Genomic DNA, 27258 nt, shown 5'->3' with positions numbered 1-27258 from the left:
TGGGACACCACAGGCTGCTCAGGTAGGTCTGGTCTTTCCAAAGGTTATTTGTCACTGGGACAGCAGTTGGCCTCCTCTACCGCTCAGGGGTTCACTGCCTCCTTTCCTGACAAAAATGAGGAAAGTGAGGCACTTTCCACTTTCCTTTGTCCATGGACTGAGGCTCTGCTGGAAACCTGGGCTTGACAGACAGCCTGTGCAGTACGAGAGCCTGTCCCTGCCTGGAGGAGCTGGCAGGCTGAGAAGGGTTTCCAATTTGCTTTCTGTAGCTACTGGCACAGATGGAGTAAAAGAGTTATTCAAAGGTGGAGACCCACAAGTCCTTAGTGCAAACCCATGCAAATCCACACTTCTTACTGCCAAATAGCTTGGGAACAGGAGATTAAATCCTGCCTCCCACCCCAATCAAGGGCTCTGCCTTGGCACCCTGTGAGTCCACACATTGACCTGCAGGAGAGAAGCTTCCTGCAGTGCCAATGACCTTCATCGCTACAAGTGCTTTCGTGAAGGACTCTTTAAGATGCATCCTCCTCCTCCATGGAAACACATCAATTTTGCTATATATTTCAAAGCTGTATTTAAACAGGTGCTGCCAGCACTTCGGAGAGCGAAGGCTCTTTAGTCTTAGCTTGGGATCAGAGACTGCAAGAGCCGATTCCCGACACCAATTCTGTGTACTGTACCTGCAGCTGAAGTGGGAGAACCCTGGCATTTTTTAATCTGAAATCTTTTCACAGCCACTGGTTTTCCTTGGTATCGTGCCCGATATATAACGGTCCCACTTCCACCCTGGCCAAGAACGTTATTTTCATTTTCACTGCATTCCAGTTTGCTATTTTCCAGGAACAGTCTGCCAAAAAGAGATTGGGGCTTTTTAATTAAAAGTTTCAAAGACAGTGTAAATTCATGTTTTTAATGTGATTTCCATTTTCACAAATCCCTAATAGGTTCTTGTCTTATCAGCTGAGAGGACTGGATCACCTAAACTACCTTGGTCATCTCAATGTACTCTATGCTGGCTCGTGTTTTACAACAGACTTCTCTCAAAAAAAAGTAACCTGGGCAAATAAGCAGAAAAGGCTTTTCACTAATTTATCCCACAAGAATCAAACCGATCTGGAAAGCACATAAGCTCCTTTTCCAAGCAGATGACACAGGTACAGACATTTGTACCATTTATCTGTATTAATGATTTTTTTGCTTCATTTACCTCCTGTTCCTCTTTTCTCTGCTGAGGCAGGACAGGATGTTTATGAACAGCCCCACACTCTGAAACCTGATTATTCAAATCAGCTTACTGTTCCCAGGCTGCAATTCATCATTTCCCCACTCTCCCAGAGACTACTTTTACAGCTGTTCACACTTCAAACATCTCCACTCGCCTCGCACCCGTCAAATAAATCTCTAGGAGATAGTACTGCGAGGAAGGCTGTCGTGAGGAGCCGATGGGGTGTTTGCCCAGTAAAATGACCCCAAGAAAGGAACAGGGGCCGGGGGGAGCACAGAAAGCTCCGACAGCAGTCAACAGGACACAGTGTGGTCTAGAGGTCTCACGGCTCTGCATCGGGCACAGAAAGGTCTGAGAGAGTGTGAACCGAAAGAGACGTTGGTCTCCTGTCCTGCCTGCTGTCAGAAGGGCTCTTGCACTACACACTAATTAATAAGGGGTATAGGACTGAACCCATCTGGGAATGCAGTTAAGCAGCTTAAAGATTTGGCAGTGCTGCTATGGGTAGGGAAGAGCTGTTTCAAGCTGTTCAGGACTGCCACACTACTACAATAGATCCAACAGCCCTCAGCTGAGCAGGAGCCTTGTTTCAATGTGAATTCTTTAGTGGTGTCTATATAAATTCACTCACCTACAGGCTCTTCAAAACTAAAGGTGATTTCAGTGCCAATCTTGTGATGCAGCAGCACTTTCTTTTGGTTTTGCCATATTAAAATGTCCTTTCTGGGATCCCAGAAAGACTCCAACTACAGAAAGCTCTGGCCAGAGTACTGGGCAATGCAGGACAGCTGTGGCTTTAAAAAGGGACTTTCACATTGTACCATAGTGATTTCAAAGGACCCCCCGAAGTGATGACTTGGGTCAGCACACAGCAATTGTTTAAGCAAGTGTGCTGACCTCCAGGAGTGCAGCTTAGGATGAATTGCCAGAGTAGGGATTGAGAGCAGATGAATTTGCTTCCTGTGGTCAGTATGTTCCTCTAGCAGAGATGACTCAGGAAAAAAATCCAACCGAATTACATAGGTATACTGAAACTTAACCAAAGGCTATCAAATAACATTACCTGGCAGGAAAATCGGTCATGAAAAGCTCTGGGACCAGCTCTTGGAGAGAAACGGGGATGTCAGGGTGGTTAGGACATGTGATATAGTCCAGTTCAATGGCAGTCAGGACACAGTCCTCCATATTAAAGTACTGTGCATCCTCCGCCTTCTCACCACACTCATTCTCCTCTGGCTTGGAAGCTGCACAGATGTGGCAGGGCACATACTGCTCCATCAGCAACGTGCCATCACTCTCGGTGGCTGTGAGTGCTTCAGAGCAAGCAAGCAAACAGAAAACAACATAACCCACACAAACTGAGAAAGAAAAACAGCTCCTAGTGCATTCAAATGTCTACAGTCACTACCTAGATCCACTGGCTGAAAGTGGTCACACTCATGAAAGCAACAGTTTACTGCAGTGTATTGACGGGAATAAGTAAATAGCTTTTTGCAAAGTATACACAGATAGCAGGGACAGTACTGAGGAGACAGGACTGTTGACATAACTTAACAGCTACTCTGCTTTGGTCACAGATAACGCCCAAGCTTGCGAAGAAAATACATTCAGAACCAGTAGAAACTAGTAGTATATGAATAAAGCCTTGGAGAAAACCTCCTACTTGCTGGCTGTCTCCGTGTGAACTGCATACAGGGATCACTGCGTATGCTAAAGGGCATGACTGTGCAGTAGAAGAATGGCAGCTGTGAGGCTGCCCAGGAGCCCCAGCCACATCTGCTTTGCAAGCTGCCAGACAGCTTCAGGCAGAAAGCAGGCATGGGAACGGGAATGGGAGTGGACTGGGAGGCACAGCTTGCTGTGCTCAGGCTGAGTGCTTCAGGTGCAGGCTATGAGTAAGCACTCACCTGCAGCACCCAAGTTAGAAACACGGTCCCTGTGGGCTCCCTCATGGGCAATGTTTTCAGTCCCTCCAGGGGAAACGTGGATTCTACCAAGACTAAACCTTTGAGAGGTTCACACCTTTCCCACTAACTACAGAGGGATTTTGTGGTGACAAGCTCCGTTAAATGCCTACAATTAGGCAAGGGTGAATGCAGGCCGTAGCCTTTGATGTCATTACTGTTCTCAAGCTTCAGTGATTAACGTTATCATTATTTTAACCCAAAGGCAAATAAAATCTTCTTTTATCTTCATAACATGCTGAACATGAATATGTGAGAGTGCACAACTGTTTCCTCCAGAGAGCCTCCAATTAAGAGATTTTGGCACTGTTTTCTAGACCAGTGTGGGACGACAAAGAACACTTCAGATTTTGTTTTGGTTTTAAACAAAGTGTATTGGGGTTGCAAACAGCCCGCTGGGTAACAGCGGGATCTGTGCTGATCACAGGAAAAACAGCTGCAGGAGTCAAGGAAGTTACCTTGGCATAGAGTCCTTGGTATCATATTCACTCATGCCTCCCACATCACAACTTTATAAATATTATAGGGTGTTAGAAATGGTGGGCAAATGCTGATCCCAGTTGATGCCAAAATGAGTTCTGCCATCAAGGGACAGTGCCAAGTAGTTTGGGCCAAATCCTGTCCCTGCTATGAGCACTGGAAGAGTGTCTTGAACTCCTGCGGAAGCAGGTCCTGTTTGAACAGTAACGTTTCACCTGTGCTTACTGTGACCGACGGACTGAAAGACACAATGTCTAGACCAAGGTGTGCTGGCAAATAATCTTGATCTGTCTGCAAGTTATCAGCTTTTCTCAAACTTTATGGGCTTGAGATTGTCAGAGTCTGAGGGGTCTTCAATTAACACACAATATTGTGCACCTGGAGAGCTCTGTCAAAGAACCTTCTGTTAAAAAGACATAATACTGCACAGAAAATTACAGTAGTTCTCTTACCAGGAAACCACTGGTCTATCAAAGAGTTGACATGATCTGTGATGAACGCCATTGCTGAAAAGTCTCTCACTTCTGACTGGCAAATGATTTTAATTCCACCACTTTTTTTCTTTTTCCAGTTCACATCAGAAGACTCGACACTGTGTAAGAAAGCCAAAAGACAGCTGCATGAAGCTTTTGTGAAGTATCAGGGTCAACAAACTTTCTTTCTCGCGGGAAACCTGAGTTACATAATAACACGTAGTTCATAAGTAATCAAAATAAAAAGCAATCTAGAATTCTTGCACAGAAATGCCAGTTACTCACAATGGGTAAATGCTACAGAAGGTTAGACACAGAGAAAACTCTCCATCTGAGTATGATGAAGAGTTTTGACAGAAATGCCCCATACAGAATGATGGAGGGTTAAGAGTTTTAAAAATCAGTAATAAAACTCCAGTGGCCTAATAATAGTAATAATAATGATCATTATGATAATAATACTACTTCCAAAAATGGTTTGGAAAAGTTTATGGACGTAACAATTTTTGTGCGATTCCCACAGAAAAATAAAAAAAGCTTCAATACAAAGACCTGAGTTCTGTAACTCCCTGAATTACATGGGGAGATAACAGTACGACCACCACCATGGTCCAGAATTAAGGATTCCAGCCTGTGATCTGCAACGTCTGGGTCCAAGTCACTACTCAGCTGCAGACTGCCTAGATGAACTCAGGAAAGTCACTGTGCCCTTCTGGTCTCCAACCATGCAACAGCACCATTGGTTCCTCCCTATCTTGCCAGGGACTGGAAGAGCAAGTGCATCTGCAGGTACTACAAAGGTGGAAGTCTTAAGTGGCTGCCTACTCTCTGCATTTGTGAAAGAACATGGACAGCAGGTTTTCTCCAGGATTGCAGCCAGCAGACACTCTGCCTTGGCCAGCTTAAACCAGTTAGTCATAGTCCCTGTTGCACGCAGTCTGATAGAGCAGAAGTACCTCCATTGATCTGGATTACTGCCACACAGTGGTGAAGTTTTAGGATTCAGTGGAAAAAACTCATTGACGTAAGGAAATCTTTGCATGTGAAAATGCATGATTTTACACTGGCAAAGCGTTCTGCTCTGAATATCGCTTTCTGTTTTCAGGCCTCTTTAAATTTGTGGCTGCAATAGCACATAAGGTTGATATACTCAGAACTGCCAAACAATCGGTTATTCATCATTTTTGTCACCAGTTGTTACCAGATGAGTTATGTCTATTAGAAGAGCCTCCTCTTCTACTGATGAGTGAGCATATAGCATGAGTCAGGCCCATTCATCTCCATTCAGATGATGTGTTTCATACACTCTATTAGTCCCCTGTCACACATGCTGCATTACGAACACAAATTACCTAAGATAGCCTCCATCAAAGGTAACGAACAGACCTTCCTGCCAGTAAACAGTGTGAGTCCTTTTGACTCGGAACGTGCTGCAGCGGTTCCTTTGGGTGCCTGTGAAGCTGTAGATGGTCACCTTTTTGTTTCTCGTCTTGGTGTTCTTCTTGTTTTCAAAAAGCTGAAACAAGCAGAAAAGCACGAAAATCATTATATTATTGAAATTTCTCATAAGGATGTTGTTTTAATTGAGCAATAAGGTGACTTCTTTTTTTGGCCTTCTCAGGTGCTATCATACCTTTTCCATTAAAGAGCGACTTGTGCTCATAAAAAAATTTTTGCGATGGAATGAAAATACACGCAGTAGAAGTTGGTTTTGCAGCAATGGAAGTATTTTTCATGCCACTCAAAAAGGAACAATTTCATGTCAGTGAACAAAGTTAATTCTATAACTGTGACATTTGTTATATGAATTCTGCATTTGCAAAGTCTTATAAACCTAAAGAAGAGCTAAATGCTCTAGTGAATGATTAAGTCTGCCCTCAATGTAGACAGTTAACTTTTCCACCTGTTTCAGTGGGAGGAAGATGGCTTTTCTCCAATACACTTCAAACCAGCACTGACAGCAAAATATATTTTTGTTTTAAAACCAAAAACTTAATCTGCAGAACTCCACTGTACTCATTGCTCCAACGCTTATTTGTCTGCAGGCGGGTCTGATGCCTGAGCTCCTTTCCATTCACTTCAGCGAGGACTGGATGAGGTCCCTAGCAAAGCTACTCTGGGGTTATGTAGTGCCCATGAGGATGTAAGCAAGGGGTTGCCAAGACAGCCCGTTAAAACAGGTAAAGTTATTACACAGTTTGAGAAGCCTGGAACACAGAGCACCTTCCAAAAACAGGCATCATGTTTTCCATGTTCTGTACATCAATGACAGAACACAGTTTAAATGGATAGCTGTTAAGAAGATACCACAGTAGTACTAAAAATATTTTGCAGGTATTTATTATGGTTTCCAGCAGGGCTACATTTTCAGATATAGGCTGCTGCAAAAATATGCCTGTAACAACATCAAAGTTCACTTAGCTTTCAGAACCTTACAAACACTACTGTAATGATATGCATACCACTTGCACTAATAGGGTGCCTGCTTGCACTCATTATCTCATTAAGGCAACAGTTCTGTAATTTTCTTCTCATTTAAACCCATATAGATTCAGATAGCTGACTTTAGTGGAGCTATTCCAGATCTCCACTGGCAAACAACGTGAGCAGAATCTGGCCCAGTGGAATGGTCATGGACAAGAGCCACAGGCAGAACTCCAATTACTTGTAATTGGAAGATGCTGGAGGTACTGAGACCTTCCAGGGGATCATCTTATAAAGAGGCTGTGGAGAATGCAGGCTTTCTTCCCCAGTGCCAATTTGTTGTTCTAAATGACACCTACTGTGAAAACAGAATCAGATTTTGATTGCAGAGTCTCATGTCTCCCTATTTACTCAAATAATGTTATTGAAGTCTGTGACTGAAGCAAGCTGGATGTGAAGAGACACCCACTTACACTTATATTAAACAACAACTTTAGCTGTCGTCTTTTGCGTGCAGAGAGACACAGCAACCTACCTGGAGGTCCATCTCTGCCAGGCTAATTAACATTCGGGCTATGAATCTTTGCCAAAAGCCAACTGGGACAAAACTCATCTTGAAGACCCTTTGGACTGTGTTTGTGGTCTGGTGGCAGAGCCCGTGGATATCTAGTGCTGGCTTGGTAGGAAGCAGATGAGGGAGGAGGTAGCTGAAACACATCAAATTCAACAGCTCAAATTTTAGCTACAGCTTATAACAGTGAGTACATTGTTACTGGATAATAAGGCAATTCAGTCTCCAAAGAGATTTTTAATGGCACAGCCTACTGCATATAAAAAAGCTTTTAGACTAAAGGTGCTGCAGCAATACATGGAGAAATTCATTTACACTCTGGAAGCAAGCAGAGGCAAAACAGACATTACATAATTCAGCCAGGGCTATTGGACAGGGCTAAAATTGATGTAATGAGCAGGACATTTGTGTAATCACAAATTAAATGCATTAAAATATAAGAGTCATTAGAACAGCTGTGGTGTTGGGACTCATTTTTTGGTATCTTTACTACTCGGCCCTGGTAGTAAGCAGAGAATTACAGCTGTGCTCCTTTGTGGAACAGCAGATAAATGCAAAAACCACCTAGAGCAGCTCAACTTCAGTAAGCCCAGAAGGTGGGGAGAGGAGGTGTTGCGGGGAGGTGGCAATGAGGTAGTTATAGGCTGCAGGGACTGGACTGCTCTGGCTCTCATCCCCAGTCCCAGAATGAAAGCATCTTATGGGTCAACATGACAGGGTTTCCTGCTGTACCATACTGCAGCTGATGGACTCCCTACCACATCCCTGACGAACTCCAAGGGCAAAAGCTCACTTTGCCAGACTGATGCCAGCAGAGATATCACTGGTCTTGCTCAGTCTCCTCCTGCAATCAGGTTATTAGGTTCGTTGCCCAAGTGTGGAGGAGAGTCACTGCTATCTGAGTCTGACCAGTCAGAAGAAACAGAGCTACGCTGGTGTAGAGGACCACAAATTTTTCAAATTATTTTCAGATCTCTCAGTAAGCACAGAATATTCAATTGTCCTGATCTTTAGTATTTGGGAAGCCAAACCTTTTGGAAGACTAGAACTGTTTTGAAAACTATGAGCTTATGGCTTTCAATACCTGCCAATAAATCCCTTGACAGTGATACTCTTCTGTACCAAATACATTCTAAGATGCCTATACGATCAAAAATCTTATTTGCTTATAAGCAGAAACACTGCTGTTTTATCAGTGTTGAGCCTGAGAAAATGTGTCGGCATCTGGGCCTCATCATTGACGGGCATAATGACAGCAATGAGGCAAATGGCCAAGGGACTTGAAGAAAATAAGTGGCAGGGACTAGACGCACAACTAGAACTAATGCTGGGTCCAAATCCAATGCTTTAAGCCTATCAATGTTTTCTCTGTAGCAGCTGCAGTAGGCTGTAAAACCTGAAATACCAGCTCAGAAAAAACAGCCATCACTAGACAACAGCTCTCTCCATATGTCACAAACCATAACATCTGATGGCATTTTACATGACTGAATTATCTGTTCCATGAAACATCTTTGGAATGTAAAACTGATAGAAATTTCTCTTCATTTATAAATTACAATAAGAATGGTCATACTTTCAACCCTGTTTTAACAAGCAGAACAAAGCTAAATTACGTGTACCTTAGGCAGAAAAGTGGAGTGCATCAAACTAAAAGTTTTTTCTCTATAAAGGTAGTGGATGCATTGTATAACAGCCAATAAATTTTCCTCAGCACATCCAAGAAAGGGTCTAGGAATATAAGAAGGCCAGTGAGGCCCTTCTGGACCACAACTATATAGTGGATTATAATACAGATGGTGATTCAATGCTCTTGAACAACAGCCAATGCAAATTTTGAAAATATGTGAAACATGCCCCCATCCACCCTTTCAGAACAGAAACTGGCAGCTGCTTTCTCTACTGACTGCACAGAAACTCTATCTGGCAATCTAGACAATAATTGCAGAAGCACAGTAACAAATAACTGCTCTGTGTCTGGCTAGTACATTAAATTAATCCAACCTGCTATAGCTACAGCCCATCAGTGCGAAGGATATTCTGCTAATGTGGCTTGGATCGCTCTAAAAAAGATTGGGCAGGACATGAAAAAGCAGTTTCCTTGTTCCCGAGGCACAGACAATGTAATTGCCTTGGAGAAAAATGGCAGATAGTGACAAGGAGTCTAAAAGGCATTTTGGACTAAGCAGAAACATTGCTGCTTTATCTGTGTTAAGCCTGAGAAAATTTGTTGGCATCCGGGACTGGATAAGTGACAGGCATAATGACAGCACAGAGAATGCTGCACTTGTGCTGGCATTCAGAGCTCCCGAGAGGCTCAGGGCGATGCAGCCATGCTGTCCTGGAAGGGCAAGGAAGTGAAATGCAAATGCCACATCAAAAGTGCAATACAACTATGGTTTCACCGTTAACGCAACAACAGGCTGTCGCCAAGCAGATGGGAGAGAGAAAAATAGCAGGGAACTCTGCCCAGAGGAAAAGAGATTGGGGGGCAGGGGGGAGGAGGACTCATTAACATTTAAAGAGACTGAGGTTTCCAAGACCATTTCTAGAAAAACTATTGATCAACACCTATTGAGGCTAAAAAATTAAGAAAATCACATTGCTACCAAAGCTACACTTTCCTGATTTCACTGGAAATAAAATACGATTACTTTCAGGACTGACATAATTATTGATTACGCAAAGTTTTCTGCCATACTCTGGAGTGAGGATCCTTCACTGGAAACAGATGACTCCAGCCCATCTATATTTCAGGCCCGGCAGCCACGAGCCTCACATCCTCTCTCAGCTGCAGCTGTGCCGGCTGAACGCTTACAGCTTCCACCTGCTCATCCCCACATCCCTGGCGGTGTCACTGCCCCTGCGCGCTGGTGGCTGAGCCTGCCACCAGCCTCAATGCACCGAGTGGACAAAGACCTGCTTTGGGAAGTTTTCAAACTAGCTTGTTTGGACCAAAGGACGCTCATGCCAGGAAATACAGCCCAAATGGATGGGTGCCTTCCATTACACTGTTTAATGCACTCCAATATTTTCTCATCGCAAGATCCTTGTCAAGACAACTGCTTATAGTGACAAAACTTGTTAATATCCACTGATTAAATGGCCATTTTTCTCCAGCCTGGCTAAGCCTCTCTAATTATCAACATACCTGTTATTAGCCACGGGCAGTGCAATTTCAAACTTGGCCAAGAACTGGAAGTACTGCTCTTCGGTTTGTTCAGTGAAGCCTGTCCCAACCAGCAGCATCCTGAGATCCTCTGCTCTGATGACTCCATTCTTAGCTACAGACCTGGAGCTCTTGATGTTGAAAATCCTCTGCAGACACTCCGAGAGCCAGACGGGGTCAAGGAAATAGAGATTTCTCAGGCCGTGGCTTGTGTCTGGGAAGTGCAGTAGTGTACCCGTTTCTATGAGAAAATTAATTGCTGCAAAAAATAAAAATGAAGAATTGTAGATTATCAACAGACCAGCATTAGGAAGCCACAGTGCAGATGAGTAAGATTATAAGGCAGTCTGTGCAGTTTTATGCATACCAGATACAGCCATCATGTAGCCAAGCCAAGAGAATATCATTTATCTGTGCAGTGCTGCTATCTGGCACTCCATTTGTAAAACCCCCATCTCACCACTTTACAGTCAGTATTTATGTTCCCATCGCATCTCCCCTTTACCCTCCTCCTGCCATCCTCACAGGGAAGGGCTCTCCCTGGCTCCTGCAGAGCAAGGCCTCCGTAAAGATCACAGGACTGCGGCCCTACAGAGAAGACAGCCTTGAAACTATGGCAACCCTCATTCTTCACAGAGCAGAAATAAAATCAGACAAAGCTTGTAAAAAAAAAAAAAAAGTAATTCAATAGCCTTAGACCATCCTAGAAACTTCCCAGCCCTCTCCCCAAAGCCCCATTACTAATTTTATATCTCACCAGTTTCCAAAGTGACCTCTACACAGGTGCAGAGCACTTTGTAACTGTTTTTTTTGCACAGCAATTATCTGGTGGGCTTTTCATCTGTTCCCCCCCCCCCCCCCCCTTTATTATTCATGGAACATTTAAATTGGTCACACATATTGATTTCCAAGAAATTACTGGTCTGCTCTGACCTACCAGTTTGCAAGTCTTCATAGTCTTTGATATCATTTCCAGGGGTTTGCTCAATGATCAGTTCTATTTGTCTGTCTGTCAAATACTGTACATCATCATTCTGACTTCTTCTATGCTGTTCTGCAAGAACAGCTTCTTGAAGACTAAGGTAACTTCTTGGTATCTGCAAGCCACACAAGAAAAATAGCAGGATCAATATCAGACAGCAATCACTCTGCTGGAGATGAACTGGCTAAGTCATCTCCCCTTTACAGGGATCTTAGAGTGCTGTCTTTTCCCAAAGCCAGATAGCCATCTTATATACTTCACATGCCTCCGGCATCAGCAGTAACTCCTGAAGTTCACCTCCGAATCAAAAACCAAGCCCAAAAAAGGCCCACTTTGGTAAGGATCACCACTAGAAAGCACAGTTCTCACCAATCTCCCTGCAAGTTTCTGTGAGCAAATTGAGCTGCCGACGTCCTTCATGTTGCAAGTGACGTGAAAAATCAGTTGTCGGAGTCCATCGAGGCCTTCCAGAGTCTTACATGAGAGCTCACTGCAAAAGACATGCAAGGGTGAAGATTATCAAACCTTATCAGCACACTGTCTTCCTTTCCAGGCTCACTTTCTCTTATCAGAGACTTTAAATTTCCTGTGTCAGATGAATGGGAGGAAGGCTGTCAGTGAGCATTTTTAGCTTTGGAGAAAAATACAAAGAAGCCTGGAAAGGATATATTAGGTCAACCTCTGCTCTGCCGGCTTCATTCACTGTGCACTGCTCTTCTGTCCCCTATGCCCCATGATCTCTGGGGACTTCCCTGGTAGACTGACCAAAGTCATCACCTTTTTTCCCTTCGGTGCTGCACACATCCTGGAAGGGACTGCACAAAGGAGGAAAACACTGTGCTTTGGCAATCGCTGGAGACGAGTCCAGTTCTCCCCGCCTCAGATCAAAGAGGCACGGTGATGACTACCAGACACCTTTTCCCACCCTCATTCTGGCCCTTGCTCAGCTGGATCCTGTGATCTGGGAATTGATGCTTAGATCCTAAAAGCTGGCCTTCGTCATCTCTTTAACAGCCAAAAACCTGCTCTCTCCAGCTCCTATTATTTTTGGCCTTTTTGTGGGCTGGGTTAAGAACTGTTCTCTTCCACTTTCCACAGCAAAGGGTCTTTCTAACTGATCCCACACATGTTCTTGTGGCAGACAGAAAATCCTTTTCTAAAGCAATATACTTTATCTTAAACCTCAGCCATCAGTGGCACTGGGAAGCGTGCACTCACTGGGATGCTGAAGGACTACCACTGACAAAAGCACCCTGGGCTCACCCACACAAGGCTTTCACCACACACTCCTCACACTCCTCCAGCTGCCCGGAGCACTGCTCAGAGAAGCCCCATCCAGGTGGTCAATGGGGTGTGAAGGAGAGGCACGGGAGGAAGGAGGTAGGAAATCAGGCACAGCTCTAACTGGAAGGAAATGCAGGGGGAAAGGACAGTGTGAAGAAGGGGAACGTGCCGGATGTGGGGCAGGGTGAAAGACAGTCCCCTTGAGAAAGAATGATTGAGATCATGGTAGGATGCTTCGTGGTGATGGGAAAAGAAGCTTGAGGAGACCGAAGCACAAGGCTTTCTCTTTCTCACTGTGAGTCTCTGTGCCTCACACTGGGTCCCTGGTACTCCTCCTACCAGGAAAGAGACAGCTGGGATGCCCGACGCAGCACTTGCGTCTGCAGAACAGAGCGTGGGAGGTCTCCTGATGACTTTGCCAGGCAGCAGATGAAAAGCGCTGGGGACATTGCAGTGCTCTTCTTTACTTGCCAGCCGCCACCTGCTCTTGCCCCAGGCTTTGGTGATTTCACACTGTTTGGTGCCAGCCTGCTGCATCCACACTTCCGCTCCCCGCCATGCTTTGCACTCCCTTGGCTGACAGACCAGCTTCTTTCCCAGCCAGAGAAGCCTCCTCTCCCCAAGGGCATTCTCCGTCAGCCAAAGGGAGGGAGCGGCATCAGACTCAATGGCCTGACTGACACCGATCTTCCAGACAGCCCCACCCCTCCTTTATCACACCTGGTGAACTCAGATGGCACAGGTTTGGACTGCCAGGGGCTCAGGGGGCTGATGCGCTCCTTGCCCTGCCAACACTGCCACATGAGCTGCGTTCTTGCATCAGGTAGCAAGAGGTTCCCATGCAGCCTCCCCTTAACAAGCCCCACAGCACCCACCCTGTAACAGTCATGCAGTCAAGCTTTGCAGCATTAATTACTCAATCTGTACCTTCTCTCCTTGTGACTAATAAACTGTATCACCATTTAATGGTGAGAAAACTGAGTGGAGCACAAGCATTAAAACAGGCTGGCCAAGGTCATGACTTTGGAGCTTCCAGCTCTCAGACCCATGATCAGACCCCTGAGTAACATTGAACTTCTCTCTGATTATACCACATTATCTCAGTCAAAAATAGATGAAATGCAATGCTGACGAATCTTTAAATCCGTTCCGTTGCCAAGGAGATCAAGTATTACAAAATTGTTTAAAGTGACATAAAATAGAGTGACTGAGCTTCATAAAGGCACAAGTACTTACTGTAGGTGCTTGAACGTGATATCTGGGAAGCCGGTTGCTCTGGATCCAGAGGGAGACCGACAGAGAGCCAAGACATACGCCCTCAGAGTTGCTATCCGCTCAACGCGGAATTTAGTTTCAATTAAATCAAGGTGTGTTCCTACCACTAACACCGCTGAATTTGGAGCTTTGGCCTGTAAGGGAAAACACTGACAATGATCTCATCCAGATTCCATCGTGGTAAATTCAGTGAGGACATGTGAAAAGTATAATATTTAAGAGGGGGTAGTCATATACATTAGTAAAATGGAACATATATATGAAATAGAGGCAACCTGTCATGGCAGCTTGACAACAGCAACAAGTGATCTGGGTATTACGGAAGTCCTCCTGCAGAATATGGCTTAATCATCTGCTGCTACTGCAGAGCAGGAAACTGTCAGTTTGGGTTTATTACATCAGGGCTTAACATAAAGGGAGTTGCCATGTGGTATTAAGTTGTTACGAGTCAGCTAAATGATGGGAACTATGTCTGCCCAGATGAAGGAAAAGAAGTTAGCTTAACCTGTAGCTAGAAGAGCATAGCTTAACCTGTAGCTAGAAGATCTAGCTTTGATATCCTGCAAAAGGCCAGTTACACTCCAGAATGGTTACCTAGGGAAGTTATACAAACTTTTTCACTGGAGGTATATGGAGAGGTGAGACAAACTGCTAGAAATGTCTGAATCTACTTAATCCTGAATCAGTGCAAAGGAACGGATTAGATGATCTCATGGTTTCTTCCAGTCCTTCCTTGATTCTATTACAGGACTGGAACGTATCCTGATTTCAGGGTACACACTGCCGAATACAATGGGATTGCACAGGCTTAAGCAGGGATCAGCCTGCTGATCCAAATGACTTTGACCACAGAAGAAAATTCAGATGCAGAAATATATGCTTATTTGCAGTCCATCCATTTCTCTCTTGTGATGCCCACTGAAATCTCAAACCTGAATGACACCAAATTCGAACCCTGTGCAGACACAGGAGTGATGGCTGTACCAGCTCAGACCAACGGGCCCACTTGGCCCAATATTCTGCCTGGAGGCTAATGAAAAGTATAGGTACAGGGTAAGCATATATAGAGATTTTCCCTGGCGTGTTCTCCCAGTATCCAGTAGCCTGCAGCTCACCAACTTCCTGAGCATGAGACGGTATATCTGAATTAACAGCACTTGATGGATTTTTCTTCCACCAGTCTGTTTTTTCAACTTCTGACACCCACAGTACATTGTAGTTCCAATAAATTCCACAGGTTAGCTATTTGTGTTTAGGATACTTCCTATTGTTTGTTTCAAAGCTACCATCTCATTATTTCATTTCATCTCTCCTAATTCTTCATTGTAAAAGATCATGAACAAAGACTCCGTTGTAGTTTTCTCATTATCCCTGGTTAAGTCTACATGCAGCCCTCCTCATTTGCCTCTTTCCCAATATGAAGAGGCCTAATCTATTTAATTGCTGCGCACTCAGAAACTTTTCCATACTTTTAACCATCATGTCCATCTTTCTCTGTATCTTTTCTGATGCTACTATGTGCTTGCTGGGATGTATTAAGGACAAAGGCACATCATAAATTTTTGAAATATCATCATTATGCTTTTGGCTTTGTTACCTAGTTTGGATTTTTGATTGCTGCTGACCAAGCTAATATTTTTGTAATGTCAAGATGTTTCTTTTTTGAGAGGTACTAGCTTAGAGCCCTTTTTTGTGTATGCAATGTTAAGACAGATATCAAATAATAAACATTTACAAAAAATTATGAACATGGTATTGTAAAAATCAATCAACACCAATTAATTCACTGCAGCTCTGAGTCTCAGCTGAGAGCTCTCTGGGAGATACTCTCTAGCTTACCTGAATCTAAAGTGTTAAAAATATAACCTCAAGACTAATGTGTGTCTAACCCACACAAGAAAGCAAATGCTTCACACCCCCCTCAGAGCACAGTGTGGTCAAACACTAATTCCAAAATAAGTATGTTCAGCCTTACTTAGCAAGGGTTTATAAATCAGCTTTTGTTTCGTTCTCTGATGTGTGTAAGGGAGAACAAAGCAAATGATAAATTTAAACCATTAAATATAGCAATACGCCTACAGCATAATGGAAAATTAATTCCAAAAGCTATGCAAAATTCATAGCTTGCAGAGTTTTTAAAAGCAGACCAAAAAGAATCTGTAATATCATATATCTGTGTGCTGAGCTACTACTTGATAAATAGATACTCTGGAGTCGACCAGTGACTTCTTACCTCAATGTTCAGCAACCAGAACTGTAAGTTTGCCACAGCTTCTTCCCCCAGTGCCAAGTTCCATACCACTATGTACAATGCTTTGTCTGTGAAGAAACACTGATTGACTGTAGACATGCTTGCTGGGCCTCCGATATCCCAGACATTGAACTCCACTGAATCAACCTACTTAGACAAAGAGAAGTGTTCAAATCAAACGGTTGCAGTAAATCACAGGGAGATAATAGCTGAAGTATAAACCTACGCCTGCATAATGTATGACACAAGAAGGGTTTCAATGTCCTAATTGTGCCTCCAGGAAAGAAAAATCAACAAGCAATTGTTAAGCATGGCTACCACTTCCCCACAGGAAATCAAGACTAATTACTTGCTGCTAAAATGATAGAGGTGCCCTTGATGCTGGTAAATCTCCAGCTAATGCTGTGGATTCTCCAGTACAAACAAGGGTCTCATTCTGAGCCCTGTATTTCACTGCATCTTGAATAGAAACTGTTTCATCCTTGTCTGTGCCATGCTCGACAGGACCGTTGAAGCTGCTTATCTGCCACTGCTATGGGGAACAGGAAACCCCCTGCTGAAATCACTTCCACTGAGCTCAGCCCTAACTGAGCCAAACAGAATATAGATGCTCAGGAGATGGGAAACTTCTCAAGCCTTTCATAAACACCTCCTGCACATTGCCCAGAGGCTTCTGATGTGTGTGTCACACCACATACGGGCCAGAATTACAGCCACTGTAAATCAGACTCACTGATTTTCAGGGGAATGTGTGAATGGAGGCCTCTCTAGCTTTGTCTCTCTTCCAAGTATCTCAGCATCCATTCCTCCATGCAGCACAACAACAGCACTAAGAGGGAGCATGGCTCTCCGCTTAAATGGTATTCAGGCTCCCAGTTGCAATAGGGAGCACCTACATACCTTGGAAGCTCTGTCCCTAAATCACTTGGCTCTGCCTGTGACTGAGCAGGAAACCAAACCCTGCTCCAGCCACCATCCTAAGAGCATCATGTAACACTGAGTGGGCTCTGTTTACTGGTCCAGGTCCAAGCACTAACTGATCCCACATGACAAGTTACCCTATGAGATTTCAGCAAGGAGCTAAGTATCTCAGTAGGGCTCTGATCTCCTAGCATAGTCCCAGTTTGAAGTCTCCCAGAAACAGCTGGAAGAACTTCCATTTTGTTCAAACCAAGCCCTAACTAGCACCAGGACTGCTTTGTTCATCCAAAAGACATTCAGCTGCGGGTGCTTGTATGCAGAGACAGAGATTGAGAGGTAGGGACAAAAGCCTGTTCAGCAGCTTGATCCCCCTCCCGGTCTCTGATGCTGTCTAGGTTTTTATTTTATTCAATTGCTCTTCAACACAAAATGCACAAATCCCTTCTCCCACCAAAGTCTTCTCTTTAAAGAGTCAGGCTGTGCTTGCTCTTTTTCTTTCTGTCTCTGGCCTGGCACACTTCGCTGAACTCGGCAGGCTCCTCCACCCCTTCCAAAACAGTCTGGTGGTCATGGCTTTCATCTGGGAAAGGAGAGCCATGCATTTGCACACCCTCAGCTCTGACAAGACCTCAGGACCAATTCTGCATGCTCTAATCCCTGTGTTACTACGCAGGCAGTGGGCAGGGCCACCTACAAATGCTTGAATGAATTCAATGTTGTCCAAATGAGTTCAGTATGGGTTGACACACTCCTTGAATGAGCCATCTGAGATTTTGGTGTTTAAGGTATGTCTTACATCTCTGGATCATACCAGAGGTCAGGCATCCTACCTTCCACCCACCTTCCCCACCTAGGACAGTTCTGATATCAAGGGAGTCCAGCTTTAGGTACTGATGTCCCATTTTCTGGCCCCAAGTGAAAGGACAATCTGCTTTAGAGAAGCTGATTTAAAACATTCTCTCAGAATCAGCGTCCAAAACCACCCGAGCTGGGAGAGCCAGAATTTAGGCAGTCTACACATGGCTCGCTCTCTTTAGGATAAAGTTGAGTGCTCAGAAAAACAGAACTGTCCTCTAGTAGCAACTGGAAATGAAACAGAGGAATTGTGATGGGTCTAAAAACACCTCACTTGTGAGGTCTGGCTCACAGGTAATGGAAACTGTTCTTTGTAAAAGGACAGGCAATTTCAGCCCAAAAGGAACACTGCAGGGCTCAAACATCCCACTGGGGTTAAGGCTCTTTGATTGTTTTTCACCTTTGCTTTGTGTCCCACTGGCTTGGGGAGCTCCCATTTTGTTGTACGTATGGTAGCATCGCTGTGCATCATCTGAGGGACTTTTCCTGTCTGTAGGATCTCAATCAGTGTCGACTTTCCCTGTCGTGGAGGACCGATGATGATCATCTTCATCAGCTTACACTTTTCTGCTTTGCGCAGCTGTGCTCGTAAGTATGCCAGCACTGTTTTAGGGCCTATGGGGGGGAAGTGAACAAGCTTTATCTGTGGTTAGCAGTTTCAACTGTACAGCAGGACTGCACAAAACCTACTGCTGCAGACACATCTGCTGCATTAATATTTTCCCTGCATTTTCGCTCTGGGCTCAGACAAGCAGAGTATAAACAAAGAAACCTCTAGTGGACAAACCTGAGACAGAGACCCCAGAAAAAGGTCACTGCTCTGAGACTTTACAATGGAGCACTGTAAGAAGAAACAAATGCTGTGGCTCGTATGCTTCAGAAGCTCAAAGGAAACATAAAATACTAATTTAGTATTGGAAAATACTCAGTTTTTCCTTCTACTTTTATGTTTCCATTTAAAATTAGATTTAGGCTTCAACAGTGTGCTGGAGAAGGAATAATTCCTAATAACTTTGTTCCCACAGGATTTTCTTATTAAAACACACAAAAAAAGAAGACAGTATTGTAATAGATCCAAAAACCTACAATAAAGTCACTTCAATGTGACTGTGACTGCTGATCCTAAATACTTCAGTCTTTAGAAAGACCATCTAAATACCCTAAAATATTCAGGAAGCGAGCCATGGAATTTATCTGGCATGCATACTGCAAATGAAATATTGCATTTATAAGTCACCATTTTAACATGTGATCTATCTTAAATTGATCATATAGCCAGAGCTTAGCACTGATTATCAAATTTGCAAATATGCATAGGAGGTTTCCCTATGCCATTCCAGTTAACCGCAACAAGGGCTTGGGTGCACAGTCTGTTCCTGTTCAGGACCATTAAAAGGAAGTGATTTTCATTATATGTTCAGTCAATTTAATAAAGAACACACAGGATCAGCCTTACCCTCTTTTCTGATCTCTGCAGGAACGTTACTGATATTTAGTTCCTCGATATCCAGCTGCCAGAGATTAGCCAGCTGTCCAAGTTCTGGAGGAAGCTCTCGGATACCAGGGTTACTGTACAAAAACAAATAAATCTACCAACAACCAGGCTTTGTGTGTAAGTAGCTGCTCTCATGGACTCTCAGATTACACTATTCTCTCCTTGCAGAAATCTTCCATTAACATTTTAATAAGACTACTCAGCACTTTAATAGTAATTTCCATCCTAAAACTGATGTATAACCTCAATTTATCCTCTGAGGCAGACAAGTGTAATCATCTTTACTGGATAGTTGAGGAAATAAGGGCAAAAATGATGAGTTATTGACTCTAACACTATGGAAGCCGACAGCAAAAAGCCAGAATGAACTAGAGGCACATTAGATTCCCAAGCCTGTGTTCAAAGCATTAGATCATCTTCCCTAATTCAAAAGGCTGGCCTCCTCCTTATCTAAAGCAAATGATGGGCACAGTTCTAACAAGGGGCTGACTATTTCCAGCTTTTTGACTTCAAAAGCACTGGACAGCTGGGGTGGGGCTCCACAGAAGACTGGTCACTAAAACAACATGGAAATAATACTGCATAGCTTTTTCAGGACATGGACTTACTTTCCTAAATAAAGTTCTGTTAAACCTTTCAGAAGGCAAACGGACTGCGGGACAGAGTCCAGCTGATTGTCGTTCAGATAAAGGACTTCCAGAGAATCACTCAGAAATGCTGGAAACTCCAAAAAAGGACCTGGAACAAGACAGGAAACAAATTGCACCTTTAAAACATAACAGGCACCAAGGCTCTGAACCAAGAGCCTTCACCTTAACTTTGTAGGCAGGACGTGAGGTCATGTTCCTTGGCAGGAACTACCATGAAGCAACAGCAGAAAAGCAAATGGCCTTCAATGGTGATCAAACATCAATGCTCACATCTCAATTTTTTAAAATCATGGTGATGCGCGTGTTTGAAGGTGACAGTCTTCAGGACTTCTGGGGTGCTGAGGGAGGAACTCCAGGCCTGCCAAGATGATTACAGGTCAGAGGACAAGTGGCATTATGTCTCTTGCTGTTGTATAGCTGGTAATACCTTGTGAACTGCCCCTATTCCAGCCTAAGAGCTGGCAGTGAAAGGGCATACCAAGGGCGCAAGTGGTTCTCAACATGTTTTTTCCATGTTGTCTGAGAAAAGCCAGAAGCCAGTCAGAATTTATGTTCAGGCCCCCACGTTGCATCCCGGAGCAATTTATAGTGAATCAAAGTCAATAACAACAGAGAAGAAAACCCAAACTGCAGCTGACAGACTGCTAACCTATGTTGCCTCTAAAACACAGCTCACATTTGCCCCTCTGTTCTGTTTTAGACTGCAAAGTCTCAGGGCACTTCAGACTTCCTACATGTCTGAGCAGCAACTAGTGTATTTTGGGAGCAACCCAAGCAATAATAGCAACAACTGCATGGCTGAGTTGCTGCTGCTGGAGAGGTTGAAACAAAGGGAAATTCAGCTGGTTCCAAAGAGCATCATTTCGCTCCACAAATTACTCCCGGGATAGCAGCATGAAAAGCTGCCATGAATTGTGTTGCTGTCTTAAGAGTGTCACATGTATCTACCAAGAAGCATCCTGAAGTCAAGGAAAACTAGGCCACACAGGGACAAGCAGATTCTGAGTCTCTGATTAGGAAAGTACAACCAGCACCATCTGCTGCCTCCACGGTCAACAAAGGCAACTCCCGGAGATGTGAGACACACCCTTCCTCAAGGATAGGACAGTTGCATTTCCACCAAGATCTTCTTTCCCTACAGAGAAGACTTGAGGAACTGTAACTAGACTTAGCCGAAAAAGAAAGAAGAAAATGGAAGAGGTTTTCTCAGGAGAAAATTCCCCAGTTCTAATATTAACAGCATTTCAAGCCTGAGCTATGATCAGAAAAGGAGTAAGATAGAGTCCCACTGTCTGCAGGGTTGTTTTATATATGTGACAGGACTGTCTGGTGTGGGCAGGGTGTCACAGTCCGCCTTTGAGTTTTCAAATATAAAATCATCTTTGGGATTATTTTAGGAGAACAGCAGGCTTATTCATGGATTCAATTCACTTCCTTTCTGGCTCATCGCTGGACTTAAAACTTTTCATTGTTCCTTTTCAGTACGCACCTAGGCACAGACAGATTTAGTCCCTCTTGGACACGTAGGAGCAAACACCTAAAATAGTAGTAATACTCTCAATTCACCAAAGAGTCCCAGGCAGAAAGGAGTGTACTATATTGGAAGCAAGCTCGAGGTGTTTATGAATTGTAATTATTTATTCATGAGTTATTTATGATTTCTCTGGCTTAAGCTCAAATTTTCTTTTAAAGAACTGTAGAAAAATTAAAACAAATCCCATCTTGAAAATATATTTTTGGATGAGTAAACGCCACCAACACCACATGCGTGTGCAAGAAGTTATTCTGAGATTTATCAATCAAGTATAGTGAGCATCTATAAATTATTCTCTTTAAATAATCTAGACTTAAGTAAATAGCTTTGTTGGTAAAATCATACGAAAACCTGCCCCCCACCTTGCTAGGAGACTTCTGTGAGCAGCTGATATATTCCAGCTTCTGTTTTCTCTTGATGTTCTTTAAATTCTTGGCCACATCCTCTAGTCTCACCAAGCTATACTTGGCAGAGGAACAGAGAGAGGAAGATGAGCTGGCTTTGCTCTGTCTCTGTGGCTACTCAACTGTGGCACCAGCCAGGTGGGCTACTGCGTGCCCTCCTGCAACCTGAGGCAACCTCAGGCAGCTCGAAGTTGCACCAGGGTATTATGTGCCAAGGCTTTTCAAATGGGACTAATGCAGAGTCCATCCTCTTTTCCTTTATGCAGGGGGGTTATGCTGGGTTTGCAGCATGTAGAAATTTCCATTAGGACAGCAATTCCCTTTTATAGCTGGTTTTAGCTGCCTTTGCCCTCTGCCCCTGCCCTTCTCTCCCCATTGGGAAATGCTGCTGTAGCACTTCCCAGGGAAGCTCTGAGGATATGTCAGACTCCACAGATTCGCCAGACTCAGACTCCTTTTCCAATTCTTCCCTGTTCAGGATTTCACCAATGTCACAGCATTTCTATTTCCATTTCCTACTTGCAAAACAATGCAGACCTACCCTTTCTCCTCCTTAGGGTGCAGATACAGGACTTGCTGCACAGCAGCCTCTACTTCCACAGACAGAAAAATGAGGTAGGATTAGCCTTGCCTGGAGGTTCAGGTAGAGCCTCTGCCTCCCAGATGAGCAGACAGGAGGTTAGGACCTTCAGTCCTAACCTACACCTATGGCTGTACTTGGTGCACTTACAATTTTACCTATTCACATTGACCTGAGATCATGCACAATTTTCAGGGGAACTGAGGAAAGTATTTGCTGCAGGAGGGCCTCTCCCTCCCACGAGCAGCTGAGGGCTGCTTGGATGTGCGTCACGAAGACGCCAGCTCTACTCCACTCTGTGATTTGCAAAGAATGCTTTAGAGCAAGCCATTCTTCAGGCAGCCGAGAATGAGAAAGCTCTCAAGTGCTTTAAAATAAAACAAACAAACAAAAAGAAATGCAGATGAATCCCACAGAGAGCAGGAAGCAGTGCAAATATCTTCAGATATTCCTTTGTTCTCTCTGGGATTTCACGTGCACTAATCCAGAACATCTCTTCTGCTCTGCCCCAAACTGCGGGTGCAAACCACAGAGACAGGGGTAGGGGGAAACATGCAATTCACAAATTCAGCAACAGAAACAATCCTAAGAGTAATAAGACTAATTATTAGTTAATTTCCCTTCAACACACCAGTTAGTACTCTGGCTAAAAAGAATAACCTTCATGAAAAGAACAAAAGCTCAGTGAAAGAAACAGGTTTCTCTCATTCTTCATCTTTCTATATTGATGGTCCCAACCAGCTGCACCATTTCTTTAGAAGCATTTTATCTACACGTATTTCTTCTCAATTTAAACGCTGTTGCACTTAAAATTGCACATGGATTTACACTGATTTCCCTCCAGCCAAACTCCACAGAATCCTGCTGCTTCACCTGGCATTCTCAGCACTTGCTTCCCTGCATTTGCACTGCCATGTACCTTACCTGCCTCTGGGCCACAGCGCACCCTGCTCTTCGTGGTGAAAAAGGGAATCCGCTTTGTTTTGAATCCCTCGTCACTCCTGCGGGCAAAACAAAATTGTGACATGTGGAGAAAAGAGCTTGGACACAGCAGCTGAGAACTGTGCTGCAGCTGCGTGTCCAGGACACTATGTGGTGCAGTTTGGCCCCATTCAAGGCTGTGGGATTCACAGCACAGCTCTTACGGGTTCCTGTCTGCTTTTGAGATGGGATTGAAACCTGCCGAGCAATCACAGAGCTAGACTCCACCAACACTTGTCCAGGCCCAGCGGTTTTCTTCTGGCAAACTAACAGAGCTCTGCAAGGCAGTGCTTTCAGCTCCCAGGGCGAGAGCACTTGACCCCCGGCTTTACGGGTGTCAAGGTTAAGTAGGCTGTCAAACAGCAAATTGAACGAGCTTCATGAGGAGTGCTGAAGAACCGACCTGCTGCCATTCCCTGCTTTCACCAGAGAGTCTCTGACAAGATGACCCAACAACATGACTCTGGAAATGCACTGGGACATTAGTTTGTCTTTTGCAACTGACACAGCAACTCATAAGGACTCCAGAAAATTTGCTGGACAGGCACCCAAATGAGAAGATAGAAGTATGACACAATTCAATGCAGTTTTGGAGAAGATAAGGGACCTTTAACTCTCTACGTTAAATATCCCTATTTTAATTTCTAAATAGAAGAACATCACTCTTTTATTGGATGACCTTATTAACATCAGTCTGCTCTATGAACTTGCAGCTGGTTACACTTCCATTTAAAAAACAAAGATGCTTCATTTTTTTCCAAAACAATACTCCCACGCTAACTACAAAGTGCAGTCCAGCCAGATGGTTTATGGTTAAGATACGCTCCCCACAAACTAGTATTCGTAGTGATGAACCACACACTGGGTTAAAGAAATTTCTACATGCTCTGAAATTAAACTGCCATTATCAGTAATCTATCCACTTAATAAATGATATAGTGTGCTAAATGCCCAAAGAATCAGTAAAGGATAATTCATCACTGTCACAGACACACAATATACTTAGAGACAGGGTATGTGGGTATCAATGCCTTCTATGCAGGTAATTAATTCACTACTGACACCCTTTGTATTACACAAGGGATCAGGTTTGCTATTATTTCTTCAGCTTTTTATTCTCAGACAAAATTTGAAAGAAACACTTACTTCCCAAGTTGGTTTTTTGAAAGATCTAGTGATTTAAGTTGTTTGCAATTCCACTTGTCTTGTGAAGGCAATGTAACTAACTGATTTCCCAGCAGCTTCAGGGACACCAAAGCCTAAAAGAGGAATAGCCTAGAGTTAGAAGACAGAGTCCATCAAACACACAGAAAGAGGTTTTTTAGCATGGCTATTAAATAACAGAAACATGAAGAAAGTACATCTTATTCATCAGAACATCCTGTCCATGCTGCCTAGCATGCAAACATTTGCTTTTTGTCTCCAGCAAATATATTTTCTGCACGAAGCAACACCAGCATTAGTTCTGGGAGATTATTAGTCTACTTGCTGACAGATGGAATTGGAAACAACCCATTTAGGAGGACTTTTTACTTTTAGTGAGGAAGCCTTTCCAAATGGAAAAGAACAGTATGGTTTACCTACACAGTATGCCACGTACAGATGAGAAATGTTATGTGTGTGTGCAAGCTAGTGTCAGAGTGGGCTTACACCTGTTGTGTATGCATAAGATCAACATGCAAAGTGTGAACTATTTCACACAAGGTAAATTTTTAATTGCTTTGTTATTACATGTCTAATAAAGTGGAAAGGATTTATATTAACTTTTCAAGGTTTATGCAAGTTACCTATCTACTTCTTTTTTCCCTCACGCAGGAGATAGATAGAAATTTTAAAAACAAGAGGTGAACCTGATTTGTACAGTTAACCCCATACAGATAGGACTCAGCTGCAGATACCATGAATGAGGTTAAATACAAGCCTTCCTTTAAATTTAACAGAAGTATAAAACAAAAAAAATTAATATAAAAAGAAAAAAAAGAAAAAATGCAGTTCACACTTAAGATTTGCAAAGTTTATGCCCTTAAAAATAATGTTGAGGCTCGAATGGTCATTTTCATTTGGTTGAAAATCCAATTCTCCACTGAAAACCAGTCTTCTATGTAGAGTTTCCAACCAGGTTTATTCTGCAAGTCCCCCCATGAAAACTGAGATAAGCAGAATGTCAGCTGAATTATCTCATGCCACAAGTACAGCAGTATTAATGTATTATACCCCATGGAAATTATGTTTTACCAGCAGAGACTTCAGCTTCAAGTGTGTTAAATGTTTTATGTGCTCCGCATAATATAAAAGGTTTATGCCCCTTTTCATCAAGCAGGATTAACAATGTCTCACGAAGCCAGTCTGTTGGCCTTCCTCCCCTTTTCTCAGATTGGAAAAATATGAGGTATCCATGTGACACAAGTGACAGACAACCTGCAGTTGCTGGAATGGCAATTACCACGCAAAACGCTCCCTCTAGTGATAAAAGAGGGGCAGCACTGGGCCTCGGTGGGACTTGGGGAAGGTAAAGTAAAACATAAAAGTGCAGATACACAGAGTGAACCACTAGAGGAAAGGGTTAGAAAACCGTGCAAATTATAAAACCCTCCCTGCTGCTCGCGTCTTGACAGCCAATGCTTTTATCATCATTAGTCTTTGACTGGCTCGAACCTCCCGTTGGAAGGAAGACCCAGTTCTCCCTTGGCGCCTGGTGTCAAGCTCTCTCCAAGTATCAGCATGGGGCTGTTCAACGACAATGCTTCAGACTTCTCCCCCGAAATATCCCTGAGCAGGCGGCGGGAGGAAAGGGAGGCTATACGTTCCAGAATTAGCACAAACTTTGTTCTGTGTGGTCTAGCTGGGGTGCTTCATTTTCAGTGAGCTGTATCCATGTTACATGTCCCCTGCAAACACTGACAAAGGCCACTCTCCAGGAGAGCTGAGAGCCTGGTGAGATTATATGCAATGCTTATGTGCCTGCTCTGTAGGGGGAAAATTAGTGACTTTCAACTGGCTGTGGCTCTTCATGACTGTAATTCTGGACATCACTAGTCCTTGTTTTGCAATTGCCTCTTCTCTCTCATCTCTAACTTCTCCATTTTTGCTGCCTTTCAGGAAGAGAACGGGTGCCTTCAGAAGTGAGACAATGGCAGCAGCAGACAACTTCTTCAAACCTACTGTCGCAGCATGGAAAAAGGGCTCTGGTGCGTTAGATTGTACCACAGGGAAGAATCTGCAGCATCCACATTAGGCTGCCTTGGTCAGATCATGATGTGGAAAAGCTGACCAGTCTTACCTGAATACTTCCACCCAGAAGGGGTCAGGTCTCCTCAAGAGAAGCAAACTAGTCTAGAGTACTAAGATGTGGCTTGGAGCATGTACAGTTTGTTCCTTTAGAAAGCAACAGACAGGAAAGCTGAGAAGGCTGCTGCTTCCCTTAGCACCACATTTCTGGTATACACATCATATTAGTGACTGTGAGGTAGTCCTAGTCTTAAGACTGCTGCACAAACCAAGCAAAAGCCAGTGATAAACTACATGTCCCACCAGCCTAGGTCACAGACATGCTTTCAAGTCACAGTGCCTCCCTGCTTTCAGCTTTTCCCAGGGAGAAGACAGTTCACTGCTGTTCAGCACATTACGTGTAGGAAGACGTTAACTGCCCATTTCTCCTCCTTCCACATCTACTTCTGGAGAGGGCTGGAGTGTGAGTGCAGTCCTATTCACTGACATAAACTCTACAACCAAGGAAT

At 43.8% G+C, this 27258-nt stretch overlaps 1 protein-coding gene across 1 annotated transcript in view; it reads right to left on the bottom strand.

The window, feature by feature from the left end:
• Window positions 1–27258, bottom strand: part of LRRK1 (leucine rich repeat kinase 1) — a 76900-nt gene that overhangs the window by 14842 nt on the left and 34800 nt on the right. Inside the window, exons 10-24 of the mRNA XM_009807808.2 lie at window positions 24668–24780; window positions 23465–23541; window positions 19981–20110; window positions 19334–19446; window positions 18278–18492; window positions 16084–16248; window positions 13812–13984; window positions 11661–11781; window positions 11247–11406; window positions 10292–10568; window positions 7105–7276; window positions 5498–5661; window positions 4125–4264; window positions 2292–2541; window positions 684–850 (exon numbers count right to left, since the gene is read on the bottom strand). Coding sequence (XP_009806110.1) covers window positions 684–850; window positions 2292–2541; window positions 4125–4264; window positions 5498–5661; window positions 7105–7276; window positions 10292–10568; window positions 11247–11406; window positions 11661–11781; window positions 13812–13984; window positions 16084–16248; window positions 18278–18492; window positions 19334–19446; window positions 19981–20110; window positions 23465–23541; window positions 24668–24780 — 2437 coding nt within the window. The remainder of the gene's footprint in view (window positions 1–683; window positions 851–2291; window positions 2542–4124; window positions 4265–5497; window positions 5662–7104; window positions 7277–10291; window positions 10569–11246; window positions 11407–11660; window positions 11782–13811; window positions 13985–16083; window positions 16249–18277; window positions 18493–19333; window positions 19447–19980; window positions 20111–23464; window positions 23542–24667; window positions 24781–27258) is intronic.

Source organism: Gavia stellata, chromosome 13 (genome assembly GCF_030936135.1).
Source record: "Gavia stellata isolate bGavSte3 chromosome 13, bGavSte3.hap2, whole genome shotgun sequence".
Classification (NCBI taxonomy): domain Eukaryota; kingdom Metazoa; phylum Chordata; class Aves; order Gaviiformes; family Gaviidae; genus Gavia; species Gavia stellata.
Note: the sequence above shows the minus strand (reverse complement) of the source record. Positions and strands in the feature narration are given on the sequence as shown.